Here is a 23,067-nt window from a genome sequence, read left to right as displayed (position 1 = left end):
AGATGAATATTATTGATCAATGGTCTCAGTTGGATGACTGGTTCAGTTCCTTCGCGCGTGCTTCGAGCTCCTCTTTCGAAGCCTTGGGAGGCATATCTACAAAGTGTCAGTTTCGGGCCTGTGTAGGTCTTGGTAGTCAACTTACTGTCTGGAATCTGAGGTCCCTTTGATATGAAGTCCGCTGCAGTCGCTTTCTGGGGTGGTTTCTTCTCGGCCTCGTTGCCTCCATTTTGGGGCGCAGATGGGAAGTCCGACGACTCGGGGATGACTGGCATTTTGAAGATATTGAAGGGCTTCTTGTTGAGATATCAATAGCTAATACTAGGTCTTGTTCACTGGTAGATAGATCAGATAAATCTGGAAGGATTTTGACGGTGAGTTGAAGAAACAGGTCTTGAAGGTTGGTTGGATGTCTGCTTTATAGATCTCAAACGGGATGACGTCGGTGGTCAGTTTGCAGCAAATAGCATGATAGAAGTTGCCTAAACATGTTCGGCTGTACAAGAAACCAGAATAAAATTTAAATCCAATTGAATCTATAGTTTCTGGTTATGTTTAGTGAGTAATTTGGGGTGCAAACTAGGGCTTGGTGCAGCTACCTAGTAGCTATTATTTGATAGCAATACCTTTGAGGTATAATCACGATAGAAGAATTGAAAAGTATGAGAAACTACATTGCTTTTGGTTCAAAAGGTAAATAGTATTCTACCTAGTTGTGACAGACACGATCGATATAGATATATTTAGTCACATCGTCGGTTTATACATCCTATTTACCTAGAAGTCATGATCACACGCCCATACTCATCTAGAAATGAAGTGAGCGCATCTTCAAATGGTTGTATGATACTCCGCATAGAAGACACTTATATTGAAATGGCCACGCTAGACCGCATTCCGCAATTATCACTCGTGGTATGTCAATATTCTTTGCATTTTTCAAATCGATTTATATTTGGGATATCAAAAGATCAAGAATAAATATGCAGTGGCCTTACACTTGTACAAAAAAAAAGTACCATATGCCGTTAGCGGTGCGGCAAGCCCATGTCACTCCGGTGTATTGGGTCCGCCCCGCCTACGCACCTCCGGTCTATCCTCTCCAACTCTCAAGGCAACCGCCGGTCGGCTCTTTAACACGGCCTTTGATATAATCAATCGATCACAAAGAAACCCCTGTACCTCCTACCGTATTAGTCGGTGTGTCGAGGGCGCTATTCCATCATTCGAAGATACCCGCCCGACTGCAATGTGTGCATTACTCACGTAACCACCCTTCGAATTATCACCTTTCCCCTCTCCATTTAGTGGGGGATTACCTCGATTCACTATGCCCTCTATCCTCAGCGACGCCGACAAGGAAACCGTTAAGCGGAATGTCCCCAAACCCGCGAACAAGATCCTCGCCGTAGCTGTCGCGCGACTCTACGTCGCCTACCCGGATCCACAGAAATGGACATATACTGGAATCCAAGGAGCTGTTGTCCTCTGCAACGATCTTGTGGGAAGGACTTTTTGGCTTAAAATAGTCGACGTCTCGGTACGCGATCCATGCTGGTGTTGGAGATAAGAATAGAAGTGCTGACAATTGCGTTTTATGCAGCCCGCTGGCAGGGGCGTGATCTGGGACCAGGAGATCTATGACAACTTCGCTTATAACCAGGACCGAACCTTCTTTCACACATTCGAGCTTGAATCCTGCCCCGCCGGCCTTTCCTTTGTCGACGAGAAGGAGGCAAAGACCTTTATTAAGAAGGTGCATGAGCGCGAGAAACATGCAAGCAAAGAGACATCCAAGACTCCTTTCGCCTCTAGTCGAGGCCAGGGACCTGCTCCTGTTACCAATGGGAAAATAGGACGGTCTTTGTTTGGCAGTTTGTTGCATCGTTCGGCCCCGGCTCCAAGTGCACCGCCGCCGACAGCACCTGCGCCTGTAATACAGGTTGCTCCTCCACCTCCGACGCTATCCCCAAGCGTACCACCAGCTAAGCCAGATTTGCCATTTGATACGAGCGACCCCTCTTGGAAAGGACTCCTGGATGAGCTTAAGGGGATGGGAATTACCGAAGACCAAATCGCCGAGAATTCCGAATTCATCAAAGCTTGGATTGACCAGAAGCAGGCGGCGGCGGCGGCTGAGTCTGCTCCCATTGAGGAACAGAATAAGCCGAAGGCTGCTCCTCCTCCACCGCCACCTTCTGCACCTCCCGCTCCGAAGGTGGCTTCGATCAGTCCTCAAGACACAGGTTCCAGCTCGACAAGCAGACGGGGACCGCCGCCGCCGCCGCCATCACGGAAAACACGTTCTGAAGCACCAGAAGAACCCGTTTCCCTTCCCCCTCGTGAGCCATCCCCGCCTGCGCGAAGATTCAATGCGCCGCCTCCATTTGCAGACGCCGGAAAATTCGCCGAGCCAGCCGGCCCTGTAGGTCCGCGGCGTCCACGCGCAATTTCGAATGTCAATGCTGGGCCTCCACCACCTCCGCGCCCACCAAAGACGCCGATGGACGATAGTCATCATAATCAATCGAGTCAATCTCGATTTGGCGTACCACCGGCTTTCTCTGGTGATCGCAAGGTGTCTGCGCCACCGGCACCCCCCAGCCGTAGCCCTGTACCAGGTGGGCCTCCCCCTCCGCCGCCTCGCACAGCGAGTCCAGCAGCACCACCCCAACTGCCCCCCAAAGTGCCGCCCATGACCACTGGTGGACCTCCTCCTCCGCCTGCCAGGGGCCCCGTTTCACCTCCACTTCCACCCCCACCAGCGCCCCGACCTGTGCCAGCTGCACCGTCTTCTCCTGCGGCAGCTCCTCCTCCACCGCCAAGAGGACCAGCGTCGCCTCCCCCCGCCCCGCCATCGGCACCTTCGTATTCTCCTAGCCTTCCTCCGCCGCCGCCGCCGCCCCCGCCGCCTGGATCTGCAGCACCCGGCCCCCCGCCTCGTCCGCCCCCGGGCCGTGGTGGCCCCTCAATGCCTCCCCCTCCCCCTCCTCCAGCGCCTGTTTCAGGGGCACCAGGTGGACCGCCACCGCCGCCTCCACCCCCTGGGCCGCCTGGAGGTGGTGCTCCCCCTCCGCCTCCACCGCCTGGTGGTGCTGCACCGCCCTTGCCAAAGCCTGCTGGTGGGCACACCGATCTGCTAGCGTCCATCCGAGCTTCTGGTGGCAACAAAGGCGGAATGTTGCGCAAGGTCAAGGATACGGAAAAGAAAGATCGAAGTCAAGCCTTGGTACCGGGTGCTACCAATGAGTCTTCAACTACAAGCCCCAATGCAGGAGGCGCCCCGCAAGGTGGCTTGGCCGGCGCATTGCAAGACGCCCTCAACAAGCGAAAACAGAGAGTCAGCGGAAGTGGTATGTCAACTGCAACACTCAGACGCGGATCTATATGCTAACTATCTTGGTAGATGACGAGAAAGACAACGACGACGATTGGTGAGCGGTTAGTTTTCGGTGGGATTGTTCAAGTATTTGAAGATACCCACAGCTTTTGTGCATTCTTGCGAGCATTGAGCATTATGTTTCTTGGGTCCAGCGTTTTGCCTAAAAGTTTTGCTTCAAGTGTTAACAAAAGAGGGGCAATGCACTTTGTATATAGCTTTCAAGGTAGATGCAGTGGATACGAGAAATAGTGTCAGTACGAGTAGATGTTTCTTTTTATTCTCTTCCAATGCTAGGGAGCTTAGATGTATGGCTAAGTGGAGTTTAGCTCACACCGCCAATAATAAGCCTGGGCATGAACCTGGAGACATCCATAACTTTTACTATCTTAACTGTATACATTTGAAAGTAAAGCCTGTCTCTTGTCTCCTGTATGATAAACACCAGTTTCGAGTTTCGCTTCAAAAACACCGCTTTTCATGATGAAGCCTGATCCTCCATCTCTTGGGTCTTTGCCCGTTGAAATCCTGTGCTCTATCTTCCGTCTCTTGGACCCTGTTGGCCTTATAACCGTCAGCCAAACCAACTCCAAATTTCGCACAGTGGTGCAGCCAGAAAGAATCCATTTACTGGAGAGGTTGCTTGAACTTGAGTGCAGAGAAGAAGTCGGAGGAGTCACCCCCGTCTTTCGATCAAAGGACAATCACCTCAACCCTGACTTCTCGTCAAAAGAATGGCATTCTATGCGCTGGGCATGTAGTATCTGTCTCCAGATGCTTCCACATACAGCCTTTGACAATCACTCTATCCTACGACTACAGTACCGCAAGCCATTGCCAGGATCTCCGGCAGCAAGTGCTTACACGAGCTGGGAGCCAACAAGAAATTGGAAACCCCACAAACCGAAACAACAGTCCGATTCGAGAGATGAGAATAAAAAAATACGGCGTCGATACGATCTCGCATCTAAATGCAACACATTGAGATCGAATCATCCTGTGCGGGATAGGGGCGCAAGATTAGCCAGTTTTCAGGACAGCGGGATGATCACATTTCAAGGCTTTAATCTGGACGAATATTGCAGTATCACACAAGAAGAAGAACAGGTTCTTCTGGACCATGAAGCACGTCTCATTGAGAAAGAGCGTTGTGGCTTCAAGCGGCATCGGCGCAAGTGCAACGAATGTCGTTTCCGGCGCGGTGAGCTCTCTTCTGCTATGCAGCGAGGTACAGACAAGGTACCCATAATGCGGAGCCGTCGTGTGCTATTTGACACTGCCTTGGACCGATATTTCCCAGGTCTTTCTGCCATAATGACAAGTATGAGGCCGGCCGCCAATGCCCCGGAGCTAAACAGGTTTCGCGAGGATGTTTTTGATTCTCCCTGGGCTATGTATATGGTGCGATGTCCGGTATGTTCACGCTGGCAGGAATTACGTGCGTTCCGTATTGGTTCCACTCTCAACCATTGGGTACCTGCCACCGTCTCTGCCTGGGAGTTCCGAAACTGGGACGAAAGTGAGAACACGATCACCGGTACTTTTATCGATGGGCTGTCCTGTAACCATTGTTTTGCTAAAGACCATGGGCGCGAAAAGCTACGCGAAGTACTTGTGAAATGGTTGAATTACTGCTTGGATAGCGAGCGAGTGCGGCTAGCATTTATCCTTTCGGCTGCTTGGAAGAGGCTGACGAAACGATACCGGAAGTTTGAGCGGATATCCTCGATCTATGAGGTTAAGGATGTCGTTTTGGACATTTTGCCTGTTATTGCAAAGCTTAAGACTCACGATTATCATAATATTGGCCTCGCCGAGATCTTGACGTTGAAGCTGGCCTTTCCTAAGTGGGTTACTGCATGGGAGAACCTAGACCACGAAACTCGAAGTTTTGTGGAACACAGCACTTGGAATGAGAGCTGCAAGAATTACCAGCTCTGGTTCGACAACTATCATGCGATTGAGGCACACTTGATCTGGGTGATTCAATGCCAAATGGAGATGATGGAGAAGGACAAGGGTGATGACCTGGTTGCCTGGGCACTGAGCCGAGAAGGAAGTGCTTTGACTTAATATGGTAGCAGTGTCTAGATAGAACCACTCCAAATTCCAGAGTACGAGACATTTGAAACAGCAAGCGGTGTTTTTATGTACCAATCGTATAGTTCTGATAATCGGATCAATGTTGTTCCGAGCAACGGGAAAAAAGCGTCCGGGTATCTTGATCTGATCGGGAGAACTTGCGTACGGCTCAGTCGATAATCCAGAGACATGCTGTCTCCGAGGCTGTCTGCACCCTCTGCCTCTTTACTGCGCTTCCTACGATCACAGTCTGGGTTCCCAGCAGCACCATCAGCATGCGCTTCTCCGAAGCGTCTTGCCAGCCGCGATAAAGGCTTCTCGACAGGGCCCTCCCCGAAACTCTCGAACTGGACGCGTACCGATGCTCAACATGGCTCTGCGACACTTAGTACAACTAGAGCAACATTCTCGTCGCCATTAGTGCCGACGCAGCTGAAACTCTCGCGTCATGCGTCAACCAAAAGCCGACCCTTTCTCCGACGGCTTTTTGATCTCAAGCGGAATAAAGCTACCGACTACAAGAATCAAGGTCCGGCTAGCCCTGGGCTTATGGATGAAGGTACGGAGGGAATGTTTAATATTGGCCGCAGCCTATCAGCCAAGGCGTCAAATGAGCTTCGGATTCGATGCACGGAGTTTGATATCAATGGAGACGTCACCCTCGTGAACGGAGAGTTCCGGAAGCAGGAGCTGATTGCCAAGGTTAGTAAGAAGGACTCGGGTTTGAGACTTCAGCATTTGCTAACCGGTGAATCACGATACAGTATGGCCTTCTTCCTCGAGATCTACGCAAGATTGATTCGTCGACTCTCCCTCATATCCTGGTGCGACCTAGGGCAATTCTTATCAATCTGTTGCATCTGCGAGTCCTCATTAAAGCGGACCGGGTCCTCGTGTTCGATGCTTATGGATCAACAGACTCATACATGCAATCGCTGTTCATCTACGATCTAGAAGGAAAGCTCCGCCAGAGACAATCCCAGGGTGCCGCTCAGCCTAGTCAATCGCTGCCGTACGAGTTTCGCGCGCTGGAAGCCGTTCTCATTAGCGTCACGAGTGGTCTGGAGGAGGAGTTTAATGGAGTGAGAGATCCCGTTGTGCGCGTTCTTCGTGCACTCGAGGAGGACATCGACCGAGATAAGCTCCGACACCTCTTGATCTACTCCAAGAAGCTGGGTACATTCGAGCAGAAAGCTCGCTTGGTACGGGATGCTATTGATGACCTGCTGGAAGCCGATGACGATCTGGCAGCAATGTACTTGTCTGAGAGATCGAACGGCAAAGAGCGAGAAGAGGATGACCACCAAGAAGTGGAAATGCTTCTGGAGTCATACCACAAAGTGTGCGACGAGATTGTTCAGGCCAGTGGCAATTTGGTGACGAACATCCGCAATACGGAAGAAGTGTAAGTTTGATCGTTCATTATCTATGGAAATCACCTCTAACACAACTCAGAGTCAAGGCTATTCTCGACGCCAACCGCAACTCGCTTATGCTCATGGATCTCAAATTCAGCATTGGAACACTCGGCCTCGCAACAGGAACATTATTCTCCGCTCTCTACGGCATGAACTTGAAGAATTTCATTGAAGAATCAGACTTCGGTTTTGGAGGTGTCTCCACGATCTGCTTTGCTCTCACTGGTCTCGTCTGCGTCTACGGTCTCTCGAAACTGCGCAAGCTTCAACGAGTCCGCATGTGGGGTGAATCCGGCGTGGGAGGCTCCACCTTCGCTCCTCTCTCCCCAAAGCGCAGCGCACTTGGCGGAAATCGCAATAACTGGCGCGCCGATTCTATCGAACCAGTCTGGGGCAGTCTCCCAGGGGAAGGCCGATCTGAGCGCCTAAGACGTCTCAGAGAGAATGCGGCTGCGGCTGCGGCTCAAGCTGCATCGAGAAACTTAAAATCGACACCTACCACCCAGGCTGCTATGCAGGCATCAGCTACGGCTTCTAACAACGCTCGTGCGGAAAGCGGCAACGGTGATGGAAAAGAGACCGTTTGCCCCGAAGGTCATATCAAGCCTGAGGCGTGATACGCCGTGATTAAAGTATGTGTGACGGTATGATTGTTTAAATTGGGAGCCTGGGCGTTTTGATTTGGATCTTCAACTAATAGCCACGGAGTTGAAGAGGCCTGTAACATTATTGTACATTAACACACTCCTCTATTCCCCCACTCTATGTTTTATATTTTGTTTAGGTGTGAATAGATTTAGAGCATATCTGATGACATACCAATACCATTTCGGTTATAGATGTACATTGGAGCCGATGACCGTCCAGGATGCTATTGACAGATGATTATCTTCATTTGGGTATCTTTAGTTAGCTAGGTGCATTATCCCCTGTCCCTGGCGAAGACTCTTCGTTCGTTCAACCCAGAGCTTGGCAGCTACTTCGATGCCACCATCTCTAGAGCATTCATGCTCAACCACTTCCATGATCTTCTTCAAAACGACATCTCCTTGGTCTCGTTTTGTTTGAGAATCTCTAGAACCTGAGTTCTGTAGCCACTCCCTTGTGACACGCTGTCGACCTCCAATCAACGCCATGTTAATCGCCCCCGGAGTGCGTAACCACGTCTTCTCAACATCAAACCCTATCTCCTCGGCAATACTCATAGTTTTCGCAGCAAGAGATCCAATCATTGAATTCAGAAACCCGCTCTCAGTCTTCTCTTTCATCTTAATCGCACGAAGTGCCCTCAAATCACCAGACACAGGCTGTGAATCCTGCTCTATGGCATAAACAACTTTCCCTGCCCCATTTTTATCATCCGCACTCTTGGGCGGGGGATATCGATACGAAGAACCAGCAAGTGAACGCGAACAGCACGGCACCACAAAAAACGACAATGGCGACGAGGGACTCGCTAGAGCAGCCATTATAGGAGTCCATACGGTCAGCTCATCTGCATGGTCGGATATGATAAATGTATTATCCGGGAAATCGCCTGTGTGTATCTCCACGCCGATTTCTTGGTCCAGTACATCCGCAAAAGGCCGAGGGATGAAGATTCTCTCTTCCAGACATTCCTGTATCTCGGCTGGGAATGTCTCCCAGGATTTTCGACGGCAGGCGTCAAAGCCTACGCCCTTGTAGCCTTCCATGAGAAGTATGTATACGAGGATACCATTTCCACAGGCCAGGTCCACGAACCCTGGGAATAGAGCTGTGTTTTTCGATGGCTGTTGTTCTGTTGCTAGTAGAGGGCCGTACATGCTCTTCCATAGTTCGATTAGACATGCGGCGAGAGACAGCTGCTCGAGGACTTGGTTGGGTGATTCAAGTTGTTCGACCCAATTCTGGCGTAACTTTTCTTCGTACTGGAGTTTCAGCCGGGTGTATGTGCTTTGGATGAGATGTGCTGAGACAGTATCCCCATCTTGATCACCTCGGTCAACCCAGTCCAGGCTCACATTCCTAGATGTGAGTCGGCGTTCCATATTGGCGGTTTAGATGAGAAGATACGGCCAATAGTGAACTGTGAACTGCACCCCCGTGGGTTGAATGGGTTCTCTGAGGGCTTATTTGAGCGAATGGACTTGCTATCCACGCTTTCATTGGTGTATCAAAGGATATTGTGTGGAAGCAGAACATGAATATTTGTCTGGCAGAATATCCGACATCCCACTTGATGCAGAGAGGGTGAACAAGGCGGAGAGAAAGGCGGTAGAGTCCATCTATAGAATCATTAGATCCAATCCCAGAGAGAGGGCATCTAAGTGCGCTATAGTCCAATGGATGTTTTCCAATCTAGTCAACATATCCTTGTCATATAGCAAGTGATGGGACACCATCGTCATATGGCCAAATTAATCGTACCAAGACTACTTAATTACTACTAGTAGACTAGTAGTAGTAGTTGATTGAAATAAAGTCGAGAAATTGAAGCCTACTAGAACCTACCATAGATGTAATATCCATCCTGTAAACCAAATCAAAAAGTACAACAATAAATATACCACCCGAAGTCCACGAACCAAATGCACGCGTCAACCCACGGTAAGACCCAACAACAGCAGTCATAACTACGCAATACCAAGAATCAACTATAAACACCTCAACCCCCCACAAGCCAATAACTCTTTCAATTCCTCCAAATAACATATCCCATTGAAATAAACCCCACTATCCAAAATGAAACTGATCTACACCCCCTCCTTGCCCTAACCCTCCTCCTCCCAGCCCTCACAGCTGGCCATCCAACTGCCCGCCCACCCGAAGAACAACACCAGCCCCACAAGCAGCACTGGAGCTTCGATCTATTCCACAGCAAGCACTGCATGGGAACAATTGTCACGTACGAGGGTCAAGGATCTACAGGCTGTCGTCCTAACATCGAGAACGACGGCGCGGAGGCATTCATCAACCTCGATATGGATCCGGGCTGCAAGGTGAAATTTTTCCGGGATAAAAGGTGTTCTCGACATGCGATGGTTGAAGAGGTCAAGACTGGATCTCATGAGAAGTGCAAAACTCTTTCGCGGAAGAAGACGGCTCATAGTTTTGAGGTTTCTTGTCGGTGATGGCTTATTCTATGGTTTGGGGGTTGGGTATTCGGCAAGCTACGAGGGAATCACCCCCCCCCCCCAAAAAAAGGAAGAAGCAGTGTTTTAATGTTTAATTTATTTGAATACCGAATAATTGAAGCTCTACTCTGTATATGTGTAAGTAGATCCATACGTAGTTGGAGTAGAAAAAAAGATAAGCCTGTTATCCGGGTCCACCATGACGCAAAGAGACCCAACACTGAAATATGAATATCATATTTGAACCGGATTCCCTCTTCTTTTTCTTTCTCACTATATCCAATTCAATTCACAATGGCTCCTCGATGCTTTATTATCCGCCACGGCGAGACAGAATGGTCACTTAATGGTCGACACACTGGTCTCACCGATCTACCACTCACAGCCAATGGAGAGAAGCGCATTCAAGCAACAGGCAAAGCGCTCGTTGGAAATGACAGACTGGTTGTTCCCAAGAAGCTTGTTCATGTGTAAGAAAAAATCCTTATACACTGCTACTCGCTATTATTCCACTACAAACAAAACTAATACCGTTATAGCTTTGTCTCACCCCGCCATCGCGCCCAGCGCACCCTAGAACTCCTCGAACTCGGCTGTAAAGGACGAATGCCCTGGAATGAACAGCACAAGCCCGAAAATGAGGGAGCTATCCGGACCGAGGCCGAGGTTGAGGTTACGGAGGCGATTAGAGAGTGGGATTACGGGGACTATGAGGGTATGACGAGCAAGCAGATCCGCGAGCAGCGGGCTGAGAGGGGTGAGGGGCCATGGAATATTTGGACTGATGGATGTCCCGGTGGAGAGTAAGTTTCTTTTCTTCGTCTGATTCTAGGCATTGCGTTCAGCCATGCGTTGAACATTGTGGTGTCGTTCCATGCTAACATTCATTTCTCTCCTACCAGATCCCCTGAAGATATCATTCGTCGCCTCGACGCTCTAATCGATGAAATCAGGAACAAATACCAACGTCCCGCCTTTGAGAACCCGGATGAGCCCAAAAGCGATGTCCTTGTTGTCGCGCATGGCCATATTCTGCGTGCTTTTGCAATGAGATGGACGGGGAAGCCGTTGACGGAGACATCGCTGATTCTCGAGGCTGGTGGCATAGGCACACTCAGGTAAGACGCGCGAACTTGGAGAAATTTCTCATGTCGTAGGTATGGAACACAGCTAACATAACTGGGAAATAGTTATGAACACCATAACATCGATGAGCCAGCGATTATTCTCGGTGGTCAATTCGTGGTGGAGTAAGATATCACCTCGCAGGAGGGAGGCCATATCTCTGCTGTTAGACATATTATGTTAGCATAAGTCATAGGAATCCCCCACAGCCTATTATAAAGCAATAGCACCGCGACACAATTATGACACATATAACTCACCATATCAAATCAAATCAATACTCAATGATAATCCATCTTCAATCCTCATCACTCTCCTCCCTCTTAATTCCCCCTTCGGAATCAGTCTTCTTATCCTTATCCGCATTTCCTTTAACACCCTCCTCACCCAGAATCTTCGCAGAGCCCATGAACAGCGCCCCAGAGTACCCGCCTAGGAAACGCATGTCCGCCGCCTGCACGGCAGTCATGCGGAGTAGGTTCTCCGTGTCGGCGAGGTTGGCGTTGAGCTGTGCAAGCTGGGAATGGAGGTGGGCATATTGGCGAGACTTGGCAGCGGACATGGAAGGGGTTGAGGCGTTCGAGTTGTAATTTGGGGTGTATGTGGTGTTTGGGTTTGTGTTAAATGTGTGAGTTGCTGTTGTGTTGTAGTCTCTTCCTGGGAGGGTTGAGGGACGGGAGTAGGTGGTGTTTGATTCTTGGCGACGGTGGATTGGAGGGGTGGCATTTTGAGTATGGTTTGGTTTGGAAGCTGGCTTGAAAAATAGGGAAAATAGGGTTCCTGATATGATTTTGCTTCTAAGTGTGCAGGTTGGATTTTGTTTGGGTTGTGTTGGTTGATGTTATTTGGCCGCGGGATTGTTTACTATCAGGTGATCACGTGCCGACACATATATGTACTCTATTTTATACTTCAAAAAGAACATGCATTCAATCTCTTTTATGCATTAAACATGTACTTGGACTGGAATAAAATATAGAGACCTCAACGATATAATAGGTCTAATTCGTATTCTCCTCGGAAGGATAAAGTGCCGTTCAAAAGCAGCGAAACTGAACACTGCAGCGCACCCTTCAATAAATTTCTCAGCAAAGCGCGAACCCAGCAAGCAGATCAACACAACTCAATGAACCGAATAAATTCAACCCCCGCTCTTTTGGAATGCGCCAGAGACCAGACCAGACCACAAAATCAAAGACGAGGCTGTTTGCATCAAGCCATATGAGAGACAAGGAAAAAAAGAAAAAGGCAAATGAAGGAAATGCCCGTGGGGAGCGAATGATGATAAAACAGACAAAATGAAGACAACAGGCGTATACGAGTCTAGATGGGAGGGGGAAAGGAATGCGCCGGCTGGTAGTATACAGGCATGTAGAGAGATGAAAGGGTGGACAGGGGAGCCGACGACAACGCTATATCGACATGCTGTAAAGATGAAATAGGAGGAAGAGAAACAGCAAGGATAAGGATGTCCCAGTCTAGGCTCGCGCAGTGGCCTCATTAAAAAATCGATAATGCCGCGAAACAGGATGAGTATCGATGCAGAGCAAATCACAAAAAAAAAGACAAAACACGCACGCACACCTCGTTATCCCAACCACACTCCGAAAGTGAAAAATGAAAAATGAGCAACGAAGACCCCTATGTCCCTCATGTATATGTAAAGAAGCGAATAGCAGAGTATTAACCAGTGCTTCAAGAGCACGGGACCGAAGAATAAAGTCCCCGCATAATGACACCATGATGCAAAAAAGGTCCAAACATGACCAATTTTCGGTGGACGATGATTGTCCAAGCCGAGGAAGAATGTAATGCCGAAAACGGAATTCAATCATGGGAACGCCGGTCAGCTATTGAGAAAACCGGAGGGAATCCCGTTTTTTCAGCGAACGGGCGCCGCGACCCCCTGCCCACCGAGGCTGATCTGACTGCTGTGAGATGAGGGTTCGGAATCAAGATTGGCACTGGCTCCACTATCACCACTCCCCGCGCTGGCGCTCGCACTTCCGGTCAGATTCTGGTTCTTAGGAGGACCCTTAGCGGGGAACGCGTTGCTCACCCCATAGTGTTGCTCAACTTGCTGCGGCCCTGCTGCGTTTCCTTGTCCTGGAGGATACCGCGGCACTGGCGTACGCATGTTACCAGGAGGTGAAGGCTGGTTATTGTGAGGTCCACCAGGGGGTCCAAGACTGTGTTCACGCGGCATTGGAGGGCGGCCCATCCGGGGGCCTCCTGGGCCAGGGTGTCCATGAGGTCCTGGGGGTCCGCCGAATGGAATTCCAGGAGTCTGGCTGTTTCGCCGGCTTTGTGGGAAGGGTCGAGGTGGGTAGTCGCCCATGTGGCTGGCCGTTAAAGAATTGGCTCGAGAATCCGCGTGCATCTGGTTTCGGTCGACGGCTCCATATCTGTTGGAGGAGTAGCTCATCATGGGGTTGTCCATGAGCGAATCATGGAGACCGGGGATTTCTTGCATCACACGATCGCTCGTGCGTTTTCTACCAAAGTAGCGGTTAAAGGCCGATGAGGAAGGACGGCTGCCACCAGAGCCAGGAGCGTTTACACCGAATTCAGGGTTTTTGCGGAACTGGCTGTGGCTGGGACCCTTGCCCCTTCGGCGGGAAGTCATGCTCATCATGTCGACACTGTCAGGGTCGACGTGAGGAATCCCCATGTTATCCATCGGGTCGAAGTAATCCTCGTCTTCTTCATCAAAGGCGGTAGCAGGGCGGGAAGGAACCGGTCCACGACGTCCTGGGGGGCCAGGAGGGCCTCGGCGCATGTTCATCTCCTGTTCACGTAGCTGAATCTCACGTTGACGAAGAGCCAGCTCTCGCTCCCGTAATGCCAATTCAGAAAGAGGGCCAGGTGCTGGGTCGGGGTACCCATTTCCATTCTGCTGCGGTATAGTTGGTTCGCCCTGTTCGTCGTAGACAACCAAATGGCTGAATTCTTCAAGGCCCTCCAATGATGGATCGCGCTGAACTCGGTTGGGGGGTGGCATCGGCATGGGTCCGCCTGGACCTCTCGGCATCATACCAGGGGGTGGGCCTCGTCTTTGTTGCGGGGGCATGCTCATGCCCGAGGGTGTTCGGCTTCCACGCATAGATGGCGGGCCACCATTCATCATGGGCCGCTGCTGTTGAGGTGCGGACGACATTCGGGGAGGCGGCTGGCCGATGACGGATGCAGGTGGAGACTCCTGCCGGGGCTTGTTCTGGTTTGCGATATTGAGGTGGTGTAGCACCGCGTACATTGTCTCGATTCGGGGAACGCGAACATTGGTCTCGATTGCCAACTTGATTGGTGACCCTAGGAAAGTTTCAATCTCCATGGGGCGTCGGCCCTGGAAATCTGAGTACATTGTAGTCGGAGATTCCAACGAAATCATTTTTTGGACGGTCTTATCCCGGAAGTCGCTAGGGAATGAGCAACCTTGTGCCGAGGCGAGCTCCATCAGCTCATCAATGATTCCCATTATCAGTGAACGAGCACCGGTTTTTTCGAGGAGTTGTGTATGGTTGGGGGTGTCGAAGACGACACTTGCGGGGTGGAAGGCGATCGGGCTGGGTGGGGATTAGCATGCAATTTTTCGAGTCAAAACGAAGGAACTCACCCTATCATCCGTTCAAACTGCTCCTGTCTGATATTCTCTGAAACCTTGCAGTCGACCTGACCGGAATTCAAAGTCATTGACAATGCCGCCGCCATGTCGTTCTGGATTGATGTCGGGATGGAGGAAGATTTGTTGGTTGCGCCCACATGAATCTCGCTGGAGCTCAGATGTTCAAACTCGCTGGGACCGGTTTGGGAAATTTCCACGTTGGAAACCAGAGATAGGATGACGTTGGTAGGGTATCTTTGCTCAAGATGGGCTTCAATGCCGAGTGTGTTTGTGGTATTCACCAGAATACAGGTGTGCTGGGGAGTGACGACGGATTCAATCACAGAGGCAAGGTCGTATACATCCGGCAGGGCTTTCACACAAAGGATGACATAGTCGTAGGCGTTTTCACGGGATGAGGCTTCTTCGGGAGCACGAACAACTAGAAATCGGGACAAGTCAGCCGTGGGCTCTGGGCAAATCTCAGGCCGAACGTTGAAATCCGAATCTCACCATGCCGGGGTTTGAATCGTTCGTTGCCGAATGCTTTTGATCTGGAGGGAATTAGCCATCTAGCAGTGACACAAGAACCTGAATACATACTTAAATGAGACACCGTATTGAGACACTGCATCAAATCCGGATTTCCAGACCAGCGTAACGTCGCAGGAAGTTGTTGCCTGAAGTCGCCATGAGAGAAAGGCTGAGATCGCGTTGCCACCAACTACACAGGCTTTGGTTAGATAACGAACCATCTTGTAATGTCTCAGATGTTCAGACTGAAGAAAGATGAACTCACCGGACAGAATGCGAAGACGTGGAGGAGGAGCCATCTCTCAAATCTGGAAGGAACTGGGCGGGAAAGTCCCAGGTGAAAAAAGGTCCAGATTCCCACAGAAAACGAGATTGGAGGAAAAGAAAGGGTGAGTGAAGGGAAAAAAAAAAGGGAAGGAGAGTTGTCAAGGATGAAATTCAAATGGAAGTTTAGACCGGGGGGGGGAAAGACAGGGTTGTTCCACGTTCAAGTTTCTTGCCGTATCTCTCTCTATTCTCTCTTCACGCTTTAGGGAATAAATGAAAAAAGAGAGAGAAATTGAATGCGATCGATCTTTTTTGTTTTTTGAATACTTGCAAGCCTTCAATGGTCCTCCGAAAACGGAAATCAGGAACGATAAGAATATTTTGTCAACGGAAAAGCAGAGATGGATGCAGTTCTTTTTTTTTTCTACTTCTATTTTGGATCTAATGGGATCCATTCTACTTAGTAAAGGGTCTAGCCCATTATCTATTTTGCGGCTCTAATAACGAAAAGTGTTTTCTTATATAGATACTTAGACAGACCTTTCGTAGATAGTTAAGTAAATATCAGTTCAATTATATCTATTTTCCTTGAGGGTTGGGCAGGTACATTATTATTGCCTTGATAGCCTGATACTATATTTAACTTGTTTTCTTCTTCCGATACTAGTACATTTTATATTACACAATACTGTAATTTTAAAAATTGATTAGACCCAACGGTCTCTTCTGTTTCTGTACGAAGTATATTATGCTTGGAAGGTCTGGGGATTTTCATCGACGCGTTGTATGCCGCGTCTCTGGTCTCGTCATCTCCTCCACTCCAACCCTAATTCAGCCGAGAACTGATGTTAAGCAATATAGTCACTCAAAGAATATATAAGGCCAACGCATGACTTGTTCCTATGAACATGAACGGGTTTATCTTCCGGTATAGTTGTTTAAAACCGAAATATCACAGCATATCGGGCACAAACGGCACATTCTTCAAATCATTCCAAGGGATCTAGTTCAGCTCCTCTAAATCCCTGTGTACACGGTACCTGGTACCTGGGGTTCTCACACATGCAGATGAATGCATCAATTTTGTATCCCTGATCGACATCCAATTGACAACCGGACTAGAAATTGGCCACCGGTCATTGTACATCGTATGTTGTACTCCGTACCACTTAGACCATAAGAGGGGTGGAATATCCCCTCTTCCCCACTACATTCTGGAGCAAAAGAATGTTGTATCGCTAGAGGTTATTGTCATACAAAAGAGTTGAAAAAAAAAATTAGATATCAAACCCAATACTTGGACAGAGATATTTTACACCACTTTAGACTCGTTTTAACCTATGCGAGATCAGTAGCTCATGCATAATATAGGAGGCTGATACAATTACAAGGGATGTTCAGGATCGACCATCCGCATACCTTAGGGGGCGGTGTTGATAATCCCAGCATACCAAAGTGATCGACGCGCGTGCCGATGTTTGTTTGCAGCGACCGCAAGGGATTCTAAGAATATTTCTGATATCGGGGATTTTCCTTTCAATCTGATAACATACAAAGTAAAAAAAATGGTATTGGCATGCTCAAAGAGAAATGCAAGCAATGGCTGCAATGGCTGCCAATGGATGCAATGTCTCCCTGCTGTTCCGGCCCAACATAAAATTGCTACTGATCAGTCACATCTGTGCAGAGAGGTCTATCACTTGGAATCAACCTGCAACATAATAATAATAAGACAAATCTGTACAAATAATAGCCCGTTGTGCAGGTGGAACGGCACACAGTACATTCGACACCTCTCTTTCTTCTCCTCGAAACCGGAAATAGATAAAACTGAATAGCATTCAAATGCTTATTTACTCTATTCCGTACTGGGTACAGAGACAATATACACACATTCAAATGTTATGTGGTCATGCCGACAGTTGCCCAGGCGAGGATGAACCACGTTTGCGGAGACCGGAAACAGATCTTCAATATAAGAGCTTCATGAGTACTCCTCAGCCACAATCAATCTTGGCTGAGGCTTGGAATGATTGAATTTATGGCGTTAGGGGAAGCCACAGATGTCATGACTACGCCCCCAGGACGGCCTAAAGTAGAATATAATTGGGCTAGAGACTCGGTATGGGTATATTAAATACCATAAATTAATCAATCTCGAATGCAAGCCTCGTCTCACTGAAACCAAATTAATCTCACAGTCCCAAGTAGCCCCCTAGGTTCGATCAAGCCTAGAGCCCAGTCTTGTTCTCTCGGAGCTTCGGAACCTCGCGGATGTAAAATAAAAAGGGGAGAAATTTGTGATTGAAATTGTGAATCGTACAGAAAATACTCCGTTACTAAACTTGCAATAGCCTCCCTCGATCGTATCAGTGCACAACCATTGGCCTATCATATTTTTTGATCGACCATGTCTTAACGCTATTTCTCATTGTGTCTAGTTGATTGGGCTAGCGGAGATGAGATAAACAGCTACATATGTACTTTGTACAATCATGTGTATGTTGTATGCACTTCGTACTCCGTAGTTTGGTTATTATTAATATGAATCTTCAAATCACACCAATGCAGACTCTGCACACCTTCGTGATCAAACCCCTGACACAGAGCCACTCACAACAAGAGCCGACGCTAGAGACAGCCCCCTAGTGGACACACTGAAAATTCAAGACAGGGTTTTGAGGGTTGTTTAGTCTGCCTTGTTTTGATGCGCTACCCGGTGCCTTTCCATCTAGTGCTTTGGGCTAAGCCACTTTGCCTTCAAACAGGGTAGGGCATTAGGTAACTGTATTTTATATTTCAGGTTTTTAATGTGCTTTTATGCTTTATACTTTTCGTTTTCTCGGTGTTACGGTTGGATGTTGTACATATATTTATATTCGCTTCATAGATATATATATGGCTCACAACACCAACCACCGAGTACTTTGAAAAAAAAAAAAAAAAAAAACCTGAACCTTGACAATTATACGAGATTATCCATGCATTTATAACTTGCTTCAGAATATTCTAATTTCCCTGCCGTGTGTTCAGCTTGACTGCTGTCAATTCTCTGTAGCATGCAGATGCAGGGAAAACATTTATTTTATCTATGACCGGCTGATACTGAACTTATAAATCAAACAGCATTACATACTGACTGGCTGTATCCCAGTTTATACATGGAAAAAGTCATTTTCACAAATTAAGCCTATATGAAATAATATTATAGAAAAAAATATAAACAGGATATCTGAGAAGGACCACGAAAGAGACGCCACAAGGCCGCATAAGCGGTTAACCAGTCCTGTTTACTTTGAATCGGTACAACATAGATATCCTAAACATCAAGCACATACATATCTTGCCCAGAACAACATGGTGCCTCGAATCAGTAAAATCGCATGGCTGACACAAGAATCGGGGAAAAGATGACCAAAGTTGCTACGAAGGATCAGACTGGAACTGCGACCACCGATTACATACATTCAGCTTGTAGTACACTGCATGATAGGATGTTATTCCTGGGGTCCTAGAGCTACAGGTGGACCGGCCCCGAGAAATATGAGCAAATCACGACGAACAAAGATGATCGGAGATTGAATTCGGGTGTCTTTATCCACTCTAGCTGGCTTGGCAGGGTCTTCGTGTTATCTGGGTTGAAACCGCGACCGTAGGGCGGTGCATATTCCTATCTGATTGTCTTCGGCTTTGAGTTGTCTCGCAGACGTCGATAACTATGACATCGCAACTCCACATTGAGATCCCAAGGTTCCCGTCAGGATACGGTCAGGATACAGTTGAAAAGTCGTGCAGGGCTAACCCATTCTTGCTTCCATTGCTGTTTTCGAATACATAGAAGGGTTGTGCCTCACTTCAAACCCACGGGAGGGCAGAGGTAGCGCCCAACGGCGGAGAAAAACATATCAAAACCCGAGCTATTGCGCCATAACAATTGGAAAGAGAAAAAGAAATTTCACATCAACAAAGTTTTCACCTAGACAGGTCTAAGCCATGTAGGTGGTGGAGTCAACACCAGCCTCAGGGTACTCACTGTGATCATGGTTAGCCTTTTGCCAAAGGGTATTATAATGTGGAATGGAAGAGAACTTACGGAAGGGCAACCTCGAAGCGCTTCTCAATCTCCTTAAGAACCTTCTCGTCATCCTCGTTGCTGACAAAGGAGATAGAGAGACCCTTGGTACCGAAACGGCCGGCACGACCAACACGGTGCAGGTAAGAGTCAGCGTCGGCGGGGAGATCGTAGTTGATGGCGAGGTTAATACGCTCAATATCAATACCACGACCGAAGACATCAGTGGCAACACAGATACGCTTGTTGAATTCCTTGAATTCCTTGTAGCGCTTGATACTAGATGGAGGTCAGCAAATTGCTGCGGCCAATGCCGAACTCGGATGAACTTACCGCTCCTCCTGGCTGACACCAGAGTGAACTGCAATACTGGGGAAGTTGCACTCGCGCAACAGCTTGTCGAGCTCGTTGGCACGCTGGGTGCTCTTAACGAAGATGATTACCTGGTTGAACTCCAGGTTGTCCAAAAGCTCATTCAGCTTGCGGTTCTTCTCCTTCTCATCGAGCTTGATGTAGTACTGCTGCAATCCGTGGAGGGTGAGCTTGGTGTCATCATCGACATAGACCTCCAGCGGGTTGCGCATGAACTTCTTGCAGATGGGGCGAATCTCCTGGGAGAGGGTGGCACTGAACATCATGACCTGCTTATCGGCGGGGGTGGCACGGAAGATTTCCTGGACATCACGGCGCATGTCTAAGGGAGGGTGTTAGTGGGAGGTGATAATCGAATCGTATCTCGCATGTACGTACCGATCTGGTCAAGCATCTTGTCACACTCGTCGAGAACAAAGGCCTTCACGTTGCGCAGGGACAATTTCTTGTCACGGACCAGGGCATTCAGACGACCGGGAGTGGCGACAACAATGTTGGGGTGGGTGTCCTTGTTGGACAGGAGTTCGACATCCTTCTGGATGGGGGTACCACCGTAGAAGACTGCAGTCTTAACGTCGGGCAAGTACTTCGAGAAACGGGCGTACTCGTTCTTGATCTGATAAGCAAGCTCACGGGTGTGGCACATGACCAGGATCTGGCACTCGCCAGGAACGGGCTCCAATTGGTGAAGGGTAGTGAGAACGAAGACAGCGGTCTTACCGAGACCGGACTTGGCCTGGCAAAGAACATCGACGTTCAAGATCGAGGTGGGAATGCAAACTTGTTGGACTGTTGGAAGGCGGAGCCGATGTTAGATTGGGTTCGACGAAATAAGAAGCAAAAAAAGGTTCGTCTCGCAATGTCCGTCCATCCCCCCGACGACATCAAATTGATGCGTGGGCGGTCATCTTCCACCGCTTGATCAAACCACCATGACTGTATATCACATACAAAAGCCATGCTTTTTGTGGATATCCTATCATATTCTGCAGACAACATGAGGTGCGTCTCACAAGGAGACAAACGTGATAGATATCACTGTCTTCCATCGCGTGCACCAATCTCCACAAAGTACGTGGGAGTTGGGGGACGGAGGCTCGGGCTTAGCGCAAGAGCGGTACATGACCAAACGCATGTATATTGTGAGAGATATTGTCCATTTTCAGGAGCAATAATCCTCATGTCGTCTGCAGATTCGAAACACGACTGATTGCCAAAAAACCGACAGAAGAATCTTCCCGCGAGGATGGACGGACGTTGGAGATTGGAGAAATAGAGGAACGCTTGTGGGAATAATGAGTTAGACTAACCCTCCGATGGATGTTCGAAGCCGCAGTCGGTGATGGCGCGCAGAAGTTCACCCTTCAGCAGGAAGTCGCGGAAACCGGTAGAGTGGATACCGACGTAGCTGCCCTTCTTGTCGGGACGGCCGCCGGTTACAGTCAAGTCGCCCTGCTTGTCGGCATCACCATTGGCGGCGGCAGGCGCAGCAGTGGTGGCCGGTGCTGTGGTGGTCTGAAGCTCCTCATCAGAGTAGTCGATGAGATCCTCCTCGTGAGACATGACGGCGTAAAGAGGTGAGGTAGAAGAAAGATAAAAGTATTGAGGGAGAGAGAGAGTTGATGCGGGAATGAAGTGAAGAGAAGACAATGATAGTAAGAGAAGATTATGGACCGTGGTGTGGCAGGTCTCGATAACAAAGGTGCGCAGGGGAAGAAGTCGCAAGGCGGTAGGAGGAAGACCTCACCAAGGGATTATCACGTGGTTGTTCAGCCTCACCGCTTTCGGTTTAGCGTCAATGGGAAGCTTTTCTCGAATTGCAGGTCGCAGCAAACTGGAATCTTGAGATCCACTTGATCTGTCGAATATTCGAGATGGCAAAAGTGAAAGGAAAGAAGGAAGCTAAGAATTCCAAGAATTCTCAGAGCCATATTCGAGCGCGGTTGGATTATCTACACCAGGCCGCCGCATATTTCCAGAGCAAATCTACACTTGTCGAGGGTCAGAACGCCCAACTTCACAACAATCAACACAACTCAGTTGCTAGTCATGTTAGCTCAGGGGAGGATGGTCATACGGTAGATACCAAACAACAAGTCTGCTCTGTGAATAAAAAAAAGACCCAAGAGCCATTGAAAAACCTCTCAAGGGTATGTGTGTCACATCTACGCGCCGTGGCAATGAAAACGCAGATTCGACTTCCGGTCACATTGAAGAGATCACTTTGCAAGCGCTGTGATACACTCCTAACGCCGGGAGTGACTTGTTCGCATGAAACCAGAAACGCAAGTCGCGGCGGCAAGAAGCCATGGGCCGATTTACTGGTCGTCAAGTGCCTCTCATGCGGGACTGAAAAGCGATTCCCCCAGACGGAGAAACGTGAGAAAAAGCTCGTTCAGCGTCGCAAGGAGAAAGATTCAGCCTCGTTACGCGACCTGAATGCACCAAATGTTGATACCTCGGCGGCGACGCAAGGAGAAACAGTCAAATTTCGTGAAGAAGACGTGACAATGTTGGATGCTATGGACGTTCCAGCGACATGAATAACGTCTGCCAAATTCATCTACGAGTGGGGTCACTTCCCTACGTGAAATCTTACACCCTGCACATTCTCTCGTGTCATACGAAACACAAAACCAGTGCGGTTACACTTCCAGGGTGGACACATCGAAACGCCATTGCACTCGCTTTTGCGATAGCAACGACATGAGCAAGGGCGCCTTGGAGAAGACCGTCGACCGCGCTTTTGGTCGGCTTTTACAGCGAGCTCTCATACAATGACCAGGGCTTCCATCCAACCAGGACAAACATGTCCACCCTCATCCCCGGAATAGTCTCAAAATCCGCGAGCAGCGTCAATAAACCTGTAGCGACCACGCCGACAACCTGCTTGGTATTCAAACCCAGACCTCGATATTTCAATGTTCATGTCAACCTTGGAGGAACCAACGCAATGCAACGTACGATTCAATCGTTTTGAAGAAACTGTTCCCAATTATATTGCAGAACACCGTAAGCCAAGCTATAAGCATCCCAGCGATGGACATGGGCCAACATCAACGCAAAAAAAAAAAAAAGAAAGAAAGAAAGCCCAGAGCAAT

The 23,067-nt window shown here is 48.8% G+C and overlaps 11 protein-coding genes across 11 annotated transcripts; 6 read left to right on the top strand and 5 right to left on the bottom strand.

Moving 5' to 3' along the window:
• Window positions 1-25: 25 nt before the first annotated feature.
• N7517_008490 (uncharacterized protein) lies at window positions 26-275 on the bottom strand (the record flags this gene model as incomplete). Its single annotated transcript, XM_056726220.1, has 2 exons — window positions 26-96; window positions 146-275. 2 exons carry the CDS (start codon window positions 273-275, stop codon window positions 26-28), a joined length of 201 nt encoding a protein of 66 aa, XP_056577071.1.
• A 1,055-nt stretch (window positions 276-1,330) lies between these two features.
• N7517_008489 (WASP family protein) lies at window positions 1,331-3,438 on the top strand (the record flags this gene model as incomplete). Its single annotated transcript, XM_056726219.1, has 3 exons — window positions 1,331-1,540; window positions 1,604-3,353; window positions 3,407-3,438. 3 exons carry the CDS (start codon window positions 1,331-1,333, stop codon window positions 3,436-3,438), a joined length of 1,992 nt encoding a protein of 663 aa, XP_056577070.1.
• A 424-nt stretch (window positions 3,439-3,862) lies between these two features.
• On the top strand, window positions 3,863-5,452 carry N7517_008488 (F-box protein; the record flags this gene model as incomplete). The annotated part of the gene is made up of 1 exon (XM_056726218.1): window positions 3,863-5,452. One exon carries the CDS (start codon window positions 3,863-3,865, stop codon window positions 5,450-5,452), a length of 1,590 nt encoding a protein of 529 aa, XP_056577069.1.
• Window positions 5,453-5,650: 198 nt separating this feature from the next.
• On the top strand, window positions 5,651-7,496 carry N7517_008487 (CorA family magnesium transporter; the record flags this gene model as incomplete). Its single annotated transcript, XM_056726217.1, has 3 exons — window positions 5,651-6,163; window positions 6,226-6,866; window positions 6,917-7,496. 3 exons carry the CDS (start codon window positions 5,651-5,653, stop codon window positions 7,494-7,496), a joined length of 1,734 nt encoding a protein of 577 aa, XP_056577068.1.
• A 288-nt stretch (window positions 7,497-7,784) lies between these two features.
• Window positions 7,785-8,909, bottom strand: trm44 (tRNA (uracil) methyltransferase; the record flags this gene model as incomplete). The annotated part of the gene is made up of 1 exon (XM_056726216.1): window positions 7,785-8,909. The coding sequence occupies one exon, from the start codon at window positions 8,907-8,909 to the stop codon at window positions 7,785-7,787; it is 1,125 nt and encodes a 374-aa protein (XP_056577067.1).
• A 540-nt stretch (window positions 8,910-9,449) lies between these two features.
• On the top strand, window positions 9,450-9,992 carry N7517_008485 (uncharacterized protein; the record flags this gene model as incomplete). Its single annotated transcript, XM_056726215.1, has 2 exons — window positions 9,450-9,468; window positions 9,652-9,992. The coding sequence occupies 2 exons, from the start codon at window positions 9,450-9,452 to the stop codon at window positions 9,990-9,992; spliced, it is 360 nt and encodes a 119-aa protein (XP_056577066.1).
• Window positions 9,993-10,289: 297 nt separating this feature from the next.
• Window positions 10,290-11,249, top strand: N7517_008484 (histidine phosphatase family protein; the record flags this gene model as incomplete). The annotated part of the gene is made up of 4 exons (XM_056726214.1): window positions 10,290-10,465; window positions 10,535-10,798; window positions 10,898-11,113; window positions 11,186-11,249. The coding sequence occupies 4 exons, from the start codon at window positions 10,290-10,292 to the stop codon at window positions 11,247-11,249; spliced, it is 720 nt and encodes a 239-aa protein (XP_056577065.1).
• A 169-nt stretch (window positions 11,250-11,418) lies between these two features.
• Window positions 11,419-11,682, bottom strand: N7517_008483 (DASH complex subunit HSK3 family protein; the record flags this gene model as incomplete). The annotated part of the gene is made up of 1 exon (XM_056726213.1): window positions 11,419-11,682. One exon carries the CDS (start codon window positions 11,680-11,682, stop codon window positions 11,419-11,421), a length of 264 nt encoding a protein of 87 aa, XP_056577064.1.
• Window positions 11,683-13,002: 1,320 nt separating this feature from the next.
• N7517_008482 (ketopantoate reductase family protein) lies at window positions 13,003-15,554 on the bottom strand (the record flags this gene model as incomplete). The annotated part of the gene is made up of 5 exons (XM_056726212.1): window positions 13,003-14,683; window positions 14,734-15,163; window positions 15,235-15,275; window positions 15,325-15,445; window positions 15,521-15,554. The coding sequence occupies 5 exons, from the start codon at window positions 15,552-15,554 to the stop codon at window positions 13,003-13,005; spliced, it is 2,307 nt and encodes a 768-aa protein (XP_056577063.1).
• Window positions 15,555-19,508: 3,954 nt separating this feature from the next.
• N7517_008481 (ATP-dependent RNA helicase SUB2) lies at window positions 19,509-21,529 on the bottom strand (the record flags this gene model as incomplete). Its single annotated transcript, XM_056726211.1, has 5 exons — window positions 19,509-19,554; window positions 19,616-19,873; window positions 19,928-20,288; window positions 20,345-20,755; window positions 21,277-21,529. 5 exons carry the CDS (start codon window positions 21,527-21,529, stop codon window positions 19,509-19,511), a joined length of 1,329 nt encoding a protein of 442 aa, XP_056577062.1.
• A 311-nt stretch (window positions 21,530-21,840) lies between these two features.
• N7517_008480 (ribonuclease P Rpr2/Rpp21/SNM1 subunit) lies at window positions 21,841-22,509 on the top strand (the record flags this gene model as incomplete). The annotated part of the gene is made up of 1 exon (XM_056726210.1): window positions 21,841-22,509. One exon carries the CDS (start codon window positions 21,841-21,843, stop codon window positions 22,507-22,509), a length of 669 nt encoding a protein of 222 aa, XP_056577061.1.
• Between the last annotated feature and the right edge of the window lie 558 nt (window positions 22,510-23,067).

Source organism: Penicillium concentricum (genome assembly GCF_028827145.1).
Source record: "Penicillium concentricum strain IBT 3081 chromosome Unknown utg000003l_segment0_segment0, whole genome shotgun sequence".
NCBI classification, from domain to species: domain Eukaryota; kingdom Fungi; phylum Ascomycota; class Eurotiomycetes; order Eurotiales; family Aspergillaceae; genus Penicillium; species Penicillium concentricum.
This window is presented reverse-complemented; position numbering and strand designations above follow the sequence as displayed.